Source organism: Mustela putorius, unplaced genomic scaffold (genome assembly GCF_011764305.1).
Source record: "Mustela putorius furo isolate JIRA1106 unplaced genomic scaffold, ASM1176430v1.1 tig00003853_pilon_pilon_pilon, whole genome shotgun sequence".
Taxonomy (NCBI): domain Eukaryota; kingdom Metazoa; phylum Chordata; class Mammalia; order Carnivora; family Mustelidae; genus Mustela; species Mustela putorius.
In genome coordinates, this window is record NW_025422005.1 from 54,711,336 (window position 1) to 54,727,417 (window position 16,082).

At 41.9% G+C, this 16,082-nt stretch overlaps 1 protein-coding gene across 1 annotated transcript in view; it reads right to left on the reverse strand.

Moving 5' to 3' along the window:
* Positions 1 to 9,387: 9,387 nt before the first annotated feature.
* Positions 9,388 to 16,082, reverse strand: part of SLC35D1 (solute carrier family 35 member D1) — a 53,347-nt gene continuing 46,652 nt past the window's right edge. Inside the window, exon 12 of the mRNA XM_004762967.3 lies at positions 9,388 to 14,647. Within this exon, the coding sequence (XP_004763024.1) occupies positions 14,539 to 14,647 (109 nt within the window). The 3' untranslated portion in view covers positions 9,388 to 14,538. The remainder of the gene's footprint in view (positions 14,648 to 16,082) is intronic.

Consider the following 16,082-nt stretch of genomic DNA (forward strand, 5'->3'; position numbering starts at 1 on the left):
CTCCTAGATATATCCCATGAACTAGTGTTTGAGTGGCTTCTGGTTCCTTTCACTTCATCTTGGCTGATACATTTTTGTTTCCTCCAGAGAGATCCTTTGGTCTGTGGACCTCTATTCACCCAATTTTCTTTCTCTAAACTATGTAATTACAAATTTTCCCTATCTTTTGTAGTATAGTTCATATATAATATTTTGTAAAACACTATTGTCACAATACTTTTCTCTAAATGGAAAATTAAGAGTGGGCATTTTCTAAGTGAGGGTTGGTGAATTTCCATAGGGGAGGTGTATGGTCATGATCCTGGAGCTGTGTGACTGACTGACTGGCTCTGTATCACTGCCAAGTGCCAAAACACAAATAAGCGTCCCATACCTAATTCATAGTCATGAAAATTGACATGGTGGAAAATCATATGTGGGGAAGAACAAGAATTTCTAAATTTTAAGACTTTTATTCTAAAAATGATCTTTTTCTTTCTGTATTAAATAATTGCACTGATTAAGTTTTTAAATCATAAAATCAGGCCTTCAAGAATCAACTTTATCCTTTGCAAAATCTTATAGGGTCATCCCCCCAAGTCAAGGGCTGATGGAGTAGCTTCATTATCTAATATCAGTTTTCCATAACCTCACTTATTAAGTGCCCTTAGTATACCACTGACATCCTTTGACATCTGTAAGTACATTAGTTTTTCCTTTTCTGACCATGGTTTTTTTTTATCTTCACTTGTTTTCACACTAGTTCCTATGACTTATTTAGGATGTATGATATGCTTGAAATGTCATTTTGCTTGCTGTTAAGAAATGTGAACACCATCTTAATGGCTACCTATTCTGTGAAGGACACTGAAGAATTGCCACATAAACTGGAGGCTGAACTCCATTCTCTGTGCAAATCGATGGTAAAGGCTTCTTCACACTGAAACGTCAGCAAGAACAAGTCTGCATATATCCTCTTACCAGCCAATATTTGGGCCTGCGCTTGTACAGCCTCTGTGCTTGGCCTGTCGCTTCAGGACATGCAGCACATTCTCTTCATCAAAGAGAAGGCGTTAGCAGGTAAGAGCTGTGGGTAGAAGTATATGCTTAGCACGGAGGGTGAAACAGTAGGTACGATACGAAGGAAACCATTTACTAGGCTCTGTGCCATAGAATTTAGCTAAATAAGATCTTCCTTGAGCTTAATATTTTGGTTAGAAATTAAGCAAGATGAAATATGTGTACAATTTCCCCAGGACCGTTTATTTTTAACATTTACTGTAGGACTAATTATAACGGCTGTGGATCATTCAGGACTCATCCTGTTTCTCACTCCCGTCCAGGGAGTGCTACTGTAAGAGTAGGGAGTCTCCTGGTTTCCTAAAGTTTGGGAAAAGGGATGGAGAACTAACGCAAATTTGGCCTGGTTCTAAAACATTCACTTTCTGCTGTTACCATTAGCATGAATGCTTGACTGTAGCATGGGCTAATTATGTCTTTCTATACACCAGCTAGAACTTAGAGAGTTCAGGGGGTTCTAAAATACATAGTTTTGCCCTTTTCTCTCTGAAAGAAGATGAACTCTGGATTAATTTAAGGTCTATACACTTAAACTTTTTTTTTTTGAGGGGAGGTGGGGAAGGCCAGAGGAAAGGAGGAGAGAGAATCTACACCAAATGCGGGGCTTGATCTCAGGATCCTGAGGTCATGACCTGATCCGAAATCCACTTAACTGATCCACCTAGGCGCCCCTACACTTAAATTTTCTAAAAAGAACAGAAGCAATCTGGATCCTGAAGTGGTTTCTCCTAGAACTGTAAGCGATCCAGAGAGTGGCATCAGGCTAACTTGAGCCACCATAAATTCCTGACCAAAAAGAAAATCAAGATCCAGTGAAAGAGCTTGCTTCCAAAAGGGACTTTTTAGTACTTGACTCCTCCTCTGTCAGTAGTTGTGCTTTAGCTGAGTGAACATAAGGACATCTTCTGGCTAGGAGCTCGTGCCAGGCATTCTGAGCATGGCTATTCCATTAGTCCCTTCTGCACACACAGTTGTGGTTGGTGCAAATTCATTTGGATGACAGGTTATTCCAAATAGCCTGAATTATGAACTGCTTTGCCGTGTGGCCTCTCTACTGTGTCTGTCACGGTTTGCATTTGTCTGCCGGTGTTTGGTAGACAGGAACGTGCACTTAAAAACACAGTACAAACACCTGAACTCTGCCCATCTAAAGTAAGGATGAAACTTACTTGGCCAGTATCACAGGGCTGTGTTGGGATTTGAGAATCTCATGTAAGAAAGAAAAAAAAAATCACACAAATCTCGCTAGAGAGCCCTAGGTAAAGATCCAGTAGTAGTAGTAGCACATGTCTACAGTCCCTTATCTAAAATTCTTGTGGCCAGAATTTTTTAGATTTTAGAGAGGTACTATGTTTTAAAGAACATCCATAGTCAGGTCTAGAACCTATGGTAAAAAAAAAACACTTTTGTCCACCATAAAATGTATTCATATTTACACACATTCCAGGTCAGATATTGCTACTAAATGAGTTTGACAAAAAACTCAAGAAAAAACCTTACATTTCAGAATTACACACTTACAGTAGCCTTCAAATTTTGCTAGCACTCACTTGGCAGCTGAGTCCAATTTCCTCTACTTTGCTAGGGAACTGGCAAGGAGACCTGTAAATAGAAAGCCAGACATAAACCAGCAGGTGTGTTTTGATATGTACACAGCTCCAGCAGAACCCTGCAGACCCTGGGACTTCTAAAGCACCAACAAGTACCCTGTAAATGAAGCAACTTGTGAGAAGAACCTGCCAAAGTCCAGATGGGACCTGGAGCCTCCCACACAGTCCCCTCATTTCACAGAAGGGGAAAACCTAAGACCCAAAATGGAAAAGGGATTTGTCTGACAACCTCAAACTCGGCTACTTAGGCAAAGTCCAATTCCTCTGTCCTTTTCCTCCATGGTACTTACTAGTTTATAATTCTGTATTCATGGCTAGAGCTGGGGCTTGACCCTTGAGCTCAACCCCTGAGCTTGAGCACTGGCCCATCAGTCCCTGTGACCATGAAAGTGAATTACTACCCACCCTTTAGCCAACCCATCATCGTGGCTAGGGAAGTGGCTGTCAAAAGGCAGCAGCTCTTTTGGGATTCATTTGGCTTCAGCAGTTGGGGAAGAGGCATTTCTTCAAAAGGAGCATGTGTTGATCACAGAGAAAGATTCGTTTAGGAGCGAAAACAAGTCTACTGCGAGTAATATCATATGCCATTAATTAATAATTCTTGTTACATGCACTGTGCTAAACACTCATTATAAACCAATCTTCACAACATTACAGATTTTTACGAATGGGGAAACTCAACTTCTTGGGAAGTTGAAAGACACACTTTCCAAAGGTCTGCATTTGTTCACCTAGTTACCTAAGTTTGATCTTTGTGTTCAGGGAAGGTGTGTGTGGCGTGGCAGAAAGCAGATGCTATTTGCAGACAACCTGTTCTGCCCTTTTTTCCAGTCAAGTCTGAAATCTGGAAAGGAGAAAGTCCCCCAAATTGGGAAAAACCTGGTCAGTAGGTTCTGAAGAATAGTTAGAATGTGAGTTCTTTCTCTAGCAAGACCTCAGAGGAATGGTTGCAGGGGGTGTAGGACATACTGGACTCCAGGCATTGAGACCTTCCGGTAGTAGCAAGCATCACTGTGCCAAAGTTTGGAATCTGCAATGCCACTTGCCTTCAAAGGATACCATGGAGATAGTCAATTAAGTTAGTACTTAAAAGCATTGACCATCAAGGACTAAAGAAGATCCCTCTTCTATTTTCCAGGCACTGTGCAATTCCCTTGAATCTGGGTTAACCTTAGGGAAGGATCAGGATTGAATTACCTTCCAGGTGGTAAGATGGGGACTTAATCTAATTTAATTTAAAAGAATTGAGTAATTTGATGTCTCCTCCATACTCAAATATTACACTGCACTGCTTGTTCTAGAAGGTTCTACAGACTCAGAGCAAAAAGTAGGCCAGACAGGAAGGCAAACTTACATTCTGTTAAGAAAATACTTTTTCACAATGACCACTTGTTCAATAATGGAAATTTTCTGTGCCTGTTCCCTTACCTCTAAAATAAGGATAATAAAACTTAACTTTAAAGGAAGCTTTAAGGGATTAAAATGTATCCACATATGTAAGGTACTAAGAAAAAATTGCCTAGCTAGCAGGTAGCAAATGCTTAGTAAATTATTTTTACTGTGGCATAGCAAGTATTGTTTGCTGTACTTCAAATAATACCTTTTTAGAAAACACTGGAAACCCAAGTTAAATACCTTTAAAATGTTCATCTTTGGTCTCCTGGAGTTCAGATAGTCAGTCTCCCTGAGTATCACAGACTTAGGCAAAAGGCAAATTCACCACAGCCTTAATTATAAACAAAAATTAGAAACTGATTGCATTATCACCGGTTAATTCTACCTCCCAAAATAACTCTATGTTTATTCTCTCTGCTTTCACAACTACACTTTAGGATCCATCATTTCTCAGCAATTTTCTGTAGCTGATGTATTGATCTAACAGTCCTCTGCCTTTCTTTTCCCCCTCCCCAACCTGACAGTCATCTGCACAGCATCTTCAGTGATCCTGTTAGTGTGCACATCTGACGTACAGCAGTTCCTTCGTTTAGGCACACCAACAGCCAGTAGGCCAAAGCTGCCTGGCAACTTTTTTCTTTTGTTCTAATTTGAATGCCTTTAAGCGCTGGGTACCACAGGTCCCACCACTAACTACTGTAAGTGTTGACTACATTCATTCAGATTCACACTTCTTACCTGCCTGTAAGATACGAATTTGTCAACTCCTGATCTGCAATCCCAGCACTGCAGCTGGCATGATCTTTCTAAAATGAAGACGAGGCCATATTTCTGCTGTGCTATGTTTACAAAATATAGCCATCAATCGGATACTCTTTGTCTAGATGTGTTCATTCAGTAAATATTTATGGTGTACCCGCAGTGTGCATAGCGCTGTTGTGCCAGGGATACTGCAGTGAACAGAACAGACCAACATCTGTGCCTCCACAAAGTTTAAATTTCATCAAAAGGGACATGTGCCACAGAGATAAAACACAAGAGAGGAATAGGGACAGCGGTGGGGTGCAATTTCAGATAAGCTGGTCGGGGAAGGCCCGCAGACGTGAGGGCATCTGCTATAAAGACAAGGGGTTGCATCCCAGACAGAAGCAGATACAGTGGCTAGAATGCTAGAGGGCTGCCCCTTCCAGTATCTCCTCGGTTGAATACTAGCTGTCCTTCAGGAATCAGCTCAAATGTCATTTCTCCAAGGAACTTCTTTCTACCATTCTTGGGATAATAGTCTTTGTACACATTTTTATATCTCAGATAGTTTCATCATTCTGTCATTCATAGAAATTGTTCTCAAAAGAATACACTGGAAAAAATTATCTGAAGGATAAGCTCACATAATGAGGCATTCCTGATGACAATTCTCCTTTGGAATTCTAATATAGGGATGTTATCTGGGATTCTTTGGGAAGAAAAGATTTTAGAATTTAAGTCCATATTTAAACTTATCAGCTGAAGGAGGCTGCACAAATTCCTTAGCTCTGCCTAAACCACTATTTGTGCAATAGTAAAGTGTTGTAATTTGAAAAGACACTGTGAAGGTCTAACTCCATGAAAGAACACAGCAGACCCTCAGTAAATTGCTTTTCATGCAAACTGCTTTCCATCATCTGTTCCCCCAATGGCCACTGCTGCCACAAGAGGGCCCCATCAGTAAGGCTGGAAAGGCCTGTCTGCTTTACCTTTGCAGTTAACAAGCTACCCCAGCTCCTGTCCAAAGCGCTAAATCCATGGTGTATGAACTGTGAAGGAAGAATGGCATTCAAAAGGCATACAGGGATGATGAGTTTGGTACCACCAAGGCTATTACAGACAGACTTGGAAAGACAAGAATCTAGTGTGCTGGTGAAGACCAAAGGTGTTTCGAGCCCAGCTGACGGATTTGAATGTGGGTTTCACAACCACACTGGACAATTTACCTTACTCAGCTCCATCTGTTAAATACGGTTTTGCTGGGTCTCTGCTAGGGGCTGGCTGCCAGCCCCAGGAACTCAGTCTAGCTTGATGAATGGGTGAACAATTGCTGTGATGAGAGCTGTAGGGAAGTCCTGGGTATACCCAATAACTGCTCACCTGCCATGGACACATGAAGGTACCAGCTCTGTGCTCTGCTCCTCTCAGCAGTGCCTCTTGTCTGGTGCTCCCCAGTAATGTCAGGTTTGTGCGTGGAAGGCAAGGTGAGACGAGAATCCTCTGGCTGGATTCATCTGGAGCATTTATCTCACAAATTATAAAGTCAAATTCTACAAGGATTTTTAGAACTTGATTAAAACGTGCCTTAAAGGAAGTCTCTTCAGCAACGATGTCAGTAAAGCTACACACAAAAGAATGAAGTTGGACCCTTATACCATATACAAAAACTAAAAATGGATATAGGACTTCTATATAAGACATAAAATTACAAAACTCTTAGAAGAAAATATAGGGGGAAAACTTCGTGACAATGGGTTAGACCATTACCTCTTGGATATAACACCAACAAACACAAAAAAACATAAAACTGCACTACATCAAAATTTAAACCTGCATCAAAGGACACAAGGATGAAAATGCAACCTACAGAGTAGAAAAAAATACTCGCAGACAACGTATTTTATAAGGAGTTGAAACTCAGAACATATAAAGAATGACACATCAAGAAAAAAATCCAAGAATAAAATGGACTTGAATAGACATTTCTCCAGAGAAAGCATAAATGGCCAACATGCATATGAAAAGATGCTCAGCGCCACTAATCATTAGGAAAATACAAGTCAAAACCACCATATGATCACCTCACACACACTAGGCTGGCTACTTTCATAAGTCTTAACAAGGATGTGACAAAATTGGGACTGTTGTACACACTGGTTAAAATGTAAAATGCTGGGGGCACCTGGGTGGCTCAGTGGGTTAAGCCTCTGCCTTCGGCTCAGATCATGATCCTAGTGTCCTGGGATTGAGTCCTGAATCGGGCTCTCTGCTCGGCAGGGAGCCTGCTTCCTCCTCTCTCTCTCTCTCTCTCTCTGCCTGCCTCTCTGCCTACTTGTGACCTCTGTCAAATAAATAAAATCTTAAAAAAAAAATTTTTTTTTAATGTAAAATGCTGCAACCATAATATAAGACAGTATGGCAGTTCCTCAAAAAAATAAAAATAGAATGACCAAATGACCCAGCAATTTCAAAAGAATTGAGAGTACCTCTGCACACACCACTACAGATTTTGTGTTCTCCCCACCTAAAATTTGTGTGTTAAAACCCTGTTCCCCAATGTGATGGTATTTGGAGGTGGGCCTTTGGGAGATAATTAGGTCATTAGGGTAGAGCCCTCATAAGATTAGTGTCTTTATAGGAACAGGCAAGACAAAACTTCCTCTCTGCTCTCCCATCAGGTGAGGATAAGAGAAGACAGATATCACACAAACCCGGAAGCAGGCTCTTACCAGACGCCAGATCTGCCAGCACCTTGATTTTGAACTTGCCAGCCTCTAGAACTGTGAGAATAAACGTTTGTTGTCTAAGCCACCCATTCTATAGTAATTTGTTACAGCAAACTGATTAAGACACCCAATGTTTGCAGTATTATTTACAATGCCAAGGGTGGAAGCAGTCCAGTGTGTCCATCGAGAGATGGAATGGATAAATGTGCTATATACATACAATGGAATATTATTCAGCCTTAAAAGGAAAAAATTGTAACAGCATGCTGCAACATGGCTGGACCTCAAGGACAATACGTTATGGGAAAGAAGCCAGGAGCAAAAAGACAACTACTGTATGATTTCACTTATATGAGGCTATCTAGAGTAGTCAAATTCATACACCGTAGAATCGTGGTTGCCAGGGCCTGGAAAGAAGGGGGACATGGGGAGCTGTTTAATGGGTATGAATTTCAATTTTCCAAGATGAAAAAGTTCTAGAGACTGGTTGTACAACAATGTGAATATACTTAATACTACTGAGCTGTACACTTAAAAATGATTAACATGGTAAATTTTATGCTTATAGATATTTTGCCAGTTTGTTTTTAAGCCTTAACATACTCCTAATTCTGTTGCGTTTGCCTGTACCAAAATGCCTCTCGAGTGTTGTTTTATTTTAGGGTTATTTCCTGGTCAAGCTACTTAGAGGCTTCGACACCTGATTAAGTAGATGAAATATTTTAGAAGTAGAAAGACTAGCATTTCTTTCCTTTGATTTTAGCACAAGTATGCCAGAGACACTGGGTATTTAATCCTATGTGCTACTGATACAAAATACTTGTATGGTTATAAAGGAAAAATTCCTCCTGTGTCTTCTCTCAGTACTATACTATGTACCAAGCAAATCCGTAACACCGGCTGCATCAGCTACAACCCAGTCCTGACACTGTGTGGCGTTAGCATCAGGTCCTGTAGTTCCCACAAGACCACAGGCTCAGTCTCACATGACTATTACCGCACGCCCCCCACTCCTTCTAAGTAAATCCCAAGTCCAGGTGGTTAACCTGAGCATCTGGCCAACCAGCTATCAACCAGAGGTTCCCAGGACCTGCTTAGGTTTGAATACTGAGTTCAAGGAGCTCACAGGACTCAGGAGAACAGTTTATGTATTAAATTATCTTATAAAAGGATATATCTCAGGAAGAGCCAGATGGAAGAGATGCACTGGGCAAGATGGGAAGGGGCGCGGAGCCTTCCGGCCCTATCTGGGAGCACCACCCTCCCAACACCTCCACACGTTCAGCAGCCTGGAATCTGTCCAAATCTTGTAGTTCAGGGATTTTTATGGAACCTTCCTTATGTTGACATGATTGATTAAATCACTGGCCATCAGTGACTGATTTAACCTCCAGTTCCTCTCCCCTTCACCTAGGAGGGTGGGGGAGCAGCCTGGAAGTTGCCAACACAAATCACTGTGGTTGGTTCCCCCCACTACCAGCTCCTGCCCATCCTTTCAGATTCTCCAAAGGTCATCTCATTAAAAATTCAGGTGCAGTTGGTTGAAAGAGACTCATTATGAATAACAAAAAACTCCCATTTCATCTTCATGGCTACGGAACTGTTTCAACTTTCAACAACTCAGAACAAAAATTTTAGCGCTATAGGAACATCTTTTGTTATAAAGCACAAGAGTTTTAGGAACTGCGTGCCAGGAACAGGGACGAAGGCCAGATACAAATTTCTCTCATAAATCACAGTTTCACGATGACAAACAGTATAACAAGGCTTCAGTCACCTGGATGCCATCCTCTTAGATGTGGGCAGATTTCTAGCTCCTTGCATGCTCTTAGAAAGGAATGTTAATACATGTGTTCAGGAAAAAGTATTTATTTGACACCTTTACAAAAATATTTAGGCACATAATTTTCATGTTTATGTCACCTGATTTACATATCTCAATCCTTAGTACCTTTTAAAACACTAAAATGGTCATTTCGTAAATAGGATCTGTAGTGAAAAATACTGTGATAAGCCAACATTTGTAGACAAAAATCAGTTGATCGGCATGAGAAAGAAATATTTATGAACAAAATAATCTCTAAAAACATTTTTGTGAGTTAATAAATCTAACCAGTAGATTTCTTTTTAAAAAGTAATTCAAAAAGAAAGTTTAAAAAAACCCACCAGTGAGTGTCTCTTCTTACCGTCACGAAGTGGCGCCCTCACGCAAGACCTAGCAGACCAGTTCAGAACACAGTCCTGGCGCCAGAGGCTCCCAAACCCCAACCACGGAGAGCTGCACCGACTCAGAGCGCAGAGCCACTGTGTTTCACTCGGAAAAAGGAAGAAGGAATGTCTGGCCTGTGGAGCCTGTAGAGGAGCTACACCTTAAGGAGACAAACTGGGAAAGCGTAACCAGCATCACCATTCTGAGGTGAAGACAGAAAATCAATTTTTCTTTTGAAATTCACCACCAAAAGAAAAGCAACTTTGTTCTTTTTTTTTTTTTTAAAAAAAATAGGTGGAATGACCTGCATCACATAAGGGCCACAATTGTATCCAGTAGGTACTTTAAAAAAAAAAAAAAAAAGAACCTGTTATTTAAACACTCCAGAGGCAACAAAGTGCAGGATCAAGTTTTTCAAGACATATACCCACTGCCCAGGCCTCCAGCGTTTAAGGAGCAGAGATGAAGGACCTAGTTTGCCTACGGTCTCCCCATGATGTCATATGACATAATGACACTTGCTGGGCGCCTCATATGTATGAAGCATCGTGCTGAATAGTTTCACATCCGTTATCATTTATTGTGACTATTACTGTTTTCCCATCAATTACAGCCTTATTCAGAGGAGGAGCTGATACATTAAGTGTCCCCCTTTATTCACAGGGGATATGTTCCAAGATCCCTAGTGGATGCCTGAAGCCACAGAGAGTACTGAACCCTATACATGCTTTTTCCTAGATGTACATGATAAAGTTTAATTTATAAATTAGGCACAGTAAGGGATTAACAATAATAAAATAGAAAAATTATGCTGTCATAAAAGTTACATGAGCGTGGAGTCTCTCAAAGTGTCTTATTGAACTGTATTCCCCTCACCCCGCGATGACGTAAGATGATAAAATGTCCACGTGATGAGATGGAGCCGGGTGAATGACGCAGACATTGTGACATAGCATTAAGCTACTACTGACCTTCTGACCTTATGTCAGGAGGATCATCTGCTTCCAGACCTCGGTTGACCACAGATAACTGAAACCGAGGGAAGGGAAACGGAGAAGGGGGGACCTCTGGACTACATAGTTATGGGGAACAAAGAATATGTGACATAGAGGGAGAGGAAGCCAGACTAGTCACAGATTCTAACCGCCGGACACTTCTCTCAGAACTAGAAGAGTAGCAGGTGTTGAAAAAGTCCTTTTAGATGAAGAAAATGCTTTGGCTCTATGGGTGGGTGGGACACCCGTAATCTGTGGTAACTGCCAACTGCTCTTCGTTACAAACAGCTGACTCCTTTTACCCTCTTCCTCTTAATATGCACCTGGCTAAAGAATTATACATTCTTTGAGAACAAGAACTGTCCTATTTACGGTGGTTTCCCCAGAGCTTGCCATAAGGCTCTGGCATAAAAAAGATGCTCAATAAATCTCTGTTCACCAATAAGACCACAATAACAAAAATAGGTCCAAAATACTAAAGCACTATTCCAAACCAGTCAAATATGAAACTCTGCTAGTATTTCCGTGAAAAACACATTTCAGTGTTACTGACCCGAACTTTCCATGGATTCTTGATACAATAGGACTACAGAAAACTTGCAGATACGTGTTTTTTTAAACCAACTTGCAAGTTGGAGCCTAGCAATGACTGACTTATAAAATCAACACCCATATGAAGCAATTACAAATCACCTGACACGCTGACAATGAACAGTCTGGTCAGCTAGGGTTCTCTGAATCAATCTGGCACAGACTAAAAAGCAGGATGGCCAAAGAGGACTTTGGTTTTCGTTGACTCAAGAAGAGAAGCCACTAGTCAGAATTTCGTTTTCAAAATTTGCACCACAGCTTATCTGTCTCCAAGGGCAAATGAAGGGTTTAACTATAAAGCTGCCTCTCTTTCCCCCAGGAGGTAGTTAGTAGTTCACAGAATCTTTGCCTTGTAAAATATCAACCTTGGGGCAAAATCCAGACATTCTGGGCGATGTCAGAGCACCAGGTAAACCTCTAGTTCATTAAAACCAAGCCTGCATATAATTGAAAAACTCCAAAAACAGTTGGCCAGTCTCTTCAGTCCTAACTTTCCCAGGCTGCTTTCCCTTATCTTGACATGTTGGTGGAAGTCGAAGGGGGGAATCTAGGAAGCAGAACCTGGACAAGGCAGAAGATGAAACTCTCTCTGCTGTTTCTGGGCAGTCAGCAAGTTCAGCATGGGCTGGGGGGGTGGGAGGGGATGCCAAGGTCATGTGCATTCAGTGAGGCTGTAATGAGACACTATTTTCTCAAACCTAGAGAGATGACAGATCTTCAAGAACCTGACCCCCAAGAAGCAGTTCGACCCCTCCTGGGGTACTAGCCTAACAGCTCTAGACACATCCAAAGGCCTTCCATGACAAGAAATTCTACAACACAAATTATCTCTAAAGTCAAAGTTCCCTCCATGTGCCTCAATAGAAGGAACAGAATCACTAAAATTAACTCTCACAATGCCTTTCCACCTTATCCAGGCAAAACCAGGCAGGGGCAGGCAACATTCACAGCCAGAGTTTATAGCAACTGAGGCCAGCCTGGAAATGAGACAGAAGCTCTGGCATCACTGTCCTCTCTCTGCAAAGCCTATCCTCTCTGAGTCCAAATTCAACCAAGCACTTGCCTCCTTTGAAGATCTCAAGCTAACCCAGCATCTTCATTTCCTCACTCTCAGAGGAAAAGGAAAGTTTATCAATGGCAGCATGGTATAACAGAAGAAACATGAATTTTTACTTCTTAACAAGTCACCTACTTCCTGGGAGTCTTGTCTTGTTTTGGTAAAACAGAGACCAGAAAAACCATCTTACAGTAAGAAAATATCCTATGTACCCTCCCACACCCCCCGCAAATTTTCTCAGATCAGATAACCCTGAAAAAAGGGAGCCTTGGGAGCTTTTAGCTTGGAAGTTGGCCATGGGGCTAATTCTAGGGACCCAATACCACTGGTCTGGCTTTACTAAAGACAAATCCAAATACAGGAAACACATGGATATGAAAATGACCTCCATTTTTTAAAAATAAAAAGAAATCAAAACCTTCCAGGCCTCCTGTTAAGTAAGCCACCAAAATACTAATTGTTTGGATCAGTAGAGCCCTGTGGATTCCAAACCCAGTGAAAGAGAAGTTAGTGCGGACCAGTGCAAAAGTACCCAGCCTCTTCTGCACTGACTGCACAACCGGCCTGTGCAAACACTCAGACCCAAAGTCAGTGGATGTCTCTGAGCCGGCTCACAGAGCTGTGTGTGAGGGAAGCCCCTTCCCATCCACAGAGACAGCGCAGGCACCGCCTATTCACAGCTGCTCTCCCAAGATGCAGCAGAAGTCTTGTGAGAAGCTGCCACGCCCAAGGGGTAGGGGCTGTAGGTGACAGTACCTGAGGAGACCAATATGCTCCTGCCGTGTAAACTCTAAGTGGGGACTGCCACACAGAGACTATGCCTGGACAACACGGAGACATCTCAGCAGGCCTGCCCTCAAACCAGCACACTCAGGAATGGAAGACCTAGCTGCAGCAATTCAAAGAGGAGTGAAAAGAATAGCAACCAAACCCAGAAGAGGGAAGCACAGCAAAGAGATGGGGGCCACCTTACGGGCCGGCCATTCTCCCTCAGAGAAGAAGGGCTGGGCTGCATGGTTTCCAAAATGCAGCTCTTCATATGACTCTTGATCTTGGGGTCAGGAGTTCAAGCTCCACATCGGGCACAGAGTTTACTTTAAAAAAAAAATTAGAATGAAACAACTGTTTAAATAAATAAAATGCAGCTCTTCACATGCATGTCATCTCCTGTCGTAGCTTCTGGTTTCACCATTGTGGGGCAGACAGGGGCGGGTGCTTCTAAGCGCATTCACAGACTCGCAGTAGCTAAGAGCTGAAAGAGTTCCTGTGGCTTGTTCAGGGTCACAGCATCTCCTGAATGGATTGTAAAGTTAAGTCTCCTCTCTTAACCCTCAGTCACAATAACAGGAGTAAGATCATTCAGCTACCTCCAAAAACATCCCTGTACCCCCAGCACTTAGCATAATGCCAGGTACATATTATATACCCGGTACCTTTGAGTTGAATCAATGAATCCTACAGATGAATAAATGAGAAAAGGGCCTACTTTCTCCATCCCTTCATTATCGCCATCCTACACAACAAAGAGGGAATATAGCATAACTTCAAGGAATGCACTGTGCCTGTCCCAGGAGTCCTCAGGGAAGCCAACGTGGAAACCCATACAACTTCAAAGCCCACATGATTTTTTTAGTGCCAAAGCTGTCATCTTAAGCAAATGCAGTGATACTACTACCCTTACGAAGGAAATGCAATTGTTAAGAAACAAAAGTCAAGAAGGAGAAATTGCAGATACTTGGCTGCATTTCCAGCAGAAGGCAGGCTAACCTGCCTCTCTGTGCCGCAGCCATCCAACTGAGGCTCCAGCTGGGGCACTATGTAAATGCAGCTCTAAGGGACACCTGGATTTCAAACTACGGAACAATATTTTCAAAACACCGATGTTTCACTGTCGACATAAAAGAAATAAATTAAAAAGTCCGGTACATTTTCCAGTTTGATATAAATTATTTCCAACGGCATATTTAAAATAGAGTCAATTATAAGTTTCTCTCATAAAATTTTAAAAGGCAGCAATCAATCCTCAGATTGTACAAGTGCAAAGGAATGGTTATTTTCTCCATAATCAAGACACCTCAGTGTCTGTGTACGAATTGCCAGTGTTTTCAGTTGATCAAAAACTTGGGCCTACGTCATCGAAGCAATCCTCTGGTCATACTGCTCCTTTCCCCTTAATGTCCAGCTTGTTACTGGCCTCTGACTGTTTGCTCAGCTGCTCTTCAGAGAAAGTGATGTAGGAATACACCAGGCTCCCTGCAATGCTGCAAAACAGAAAACCACCATCAGGGAGGAAAGAAGGAAGGAATGGTGAAGGTATGGGGGACTAGCGTTGAGGGCTGGAGTTACCTTCATAAATCAACAGCATGTAAAATTAAAACATACAGTGTTTTCAGCTACCGAACAAGAGATGCTCCCTCACCATTGTATCACGCCCTGCTGCCGATGCTTTGAGGAAATAAGTGTTTCCATGTACCTGCTGGCAGGAGTGCCAATTTTATACCACCCTTCTGAAATACCATTTGTTGAAGTAAAAAAAAAAAAAAAAAAAGACCTTAGGATTCTGCTTCTCCTTTGACTGAGCAATCTACTTCATGGAAGAATTGTATACCTCTCCATAGACTTACCAAGAAAGTGTCTGCCACAAAATTTATAATAGCAGAAAATTAGGTAAAGGATAAATGTCCCAAGAGAGAATTACATAAATGCATACAATAGAATATGATGTATTTCATAAAATAATATAAAACAAAAATAGGAATGACATCTTAAATGGAAAAATAATCTCACAAAACATGAAGTACTGTCTAATCCCATTATTTAAGTACACACATACACTAATAGGCATCAGAATGAAGTCTAGAGACAACACAAGAACATTTATGGTTTTTACATCTAGATGGTGAGATCATAGGTGATTTTTTAATTTCTATTTTCTGTATTTTCAAAAATAATCATTCAAGACAAAGAAATGTAATTTTTAAGGATAAAAAACATCTCAATTAGTAAGTAAACATGCAGACCCTGAGAAATTCATAGAGCTAGTTTCTCTCTGACTAGAATCAAGTTCACAGTGCAGAACCTCTCATCTGAGCCCTCTGCCTCTGAGCTGCTTTCTGGTACCCCTCACTTATCCACCCCACTGACCACCCGGAGGGAAGGCATGCGTGAGGGACAGCGATTACACTTGCCAATTCTCTGTAGTGACCTCAAATCCACTTGGGATACACAGCCCCCTGCCCCAGTCACCAACGGAAAGTAAACTGGGGGAGCTCATAGAGACACTAGAGACTCCTCTGCTAAGCCTGACACCTTTGACTCTCTTGGATCTCCAGTTGGCATCTTGGCCCCACTTCTGCTTTCAGATGTTCCTGTCCAGGATTTGGCTCCCCACCTTTTGCATGACCACTTGACTCATGAACTTCTTTGAAATTGGTTCTATTCTCGGGGCACCTGCATGGCTCAGTCAGCTGAGTGTCTGCCGGGTCGTGATCCCAGGTTCTGGAGATGGGACGTCCCACCTGGGGCTCCCTACTCAGTGGGAAATGACAGAAGCTCAACATTCTTTGAGATTCACATGTACATCTACAGGACAAAGTCCCCTTTGCCTCCAACCCTGCCCTCCCCTCCCCACAAAGTAGGACTGCTCCTTTCTTCCTTTCATTCTTTCCTCTAGGGTCCTCCTTCCACAACAACCTC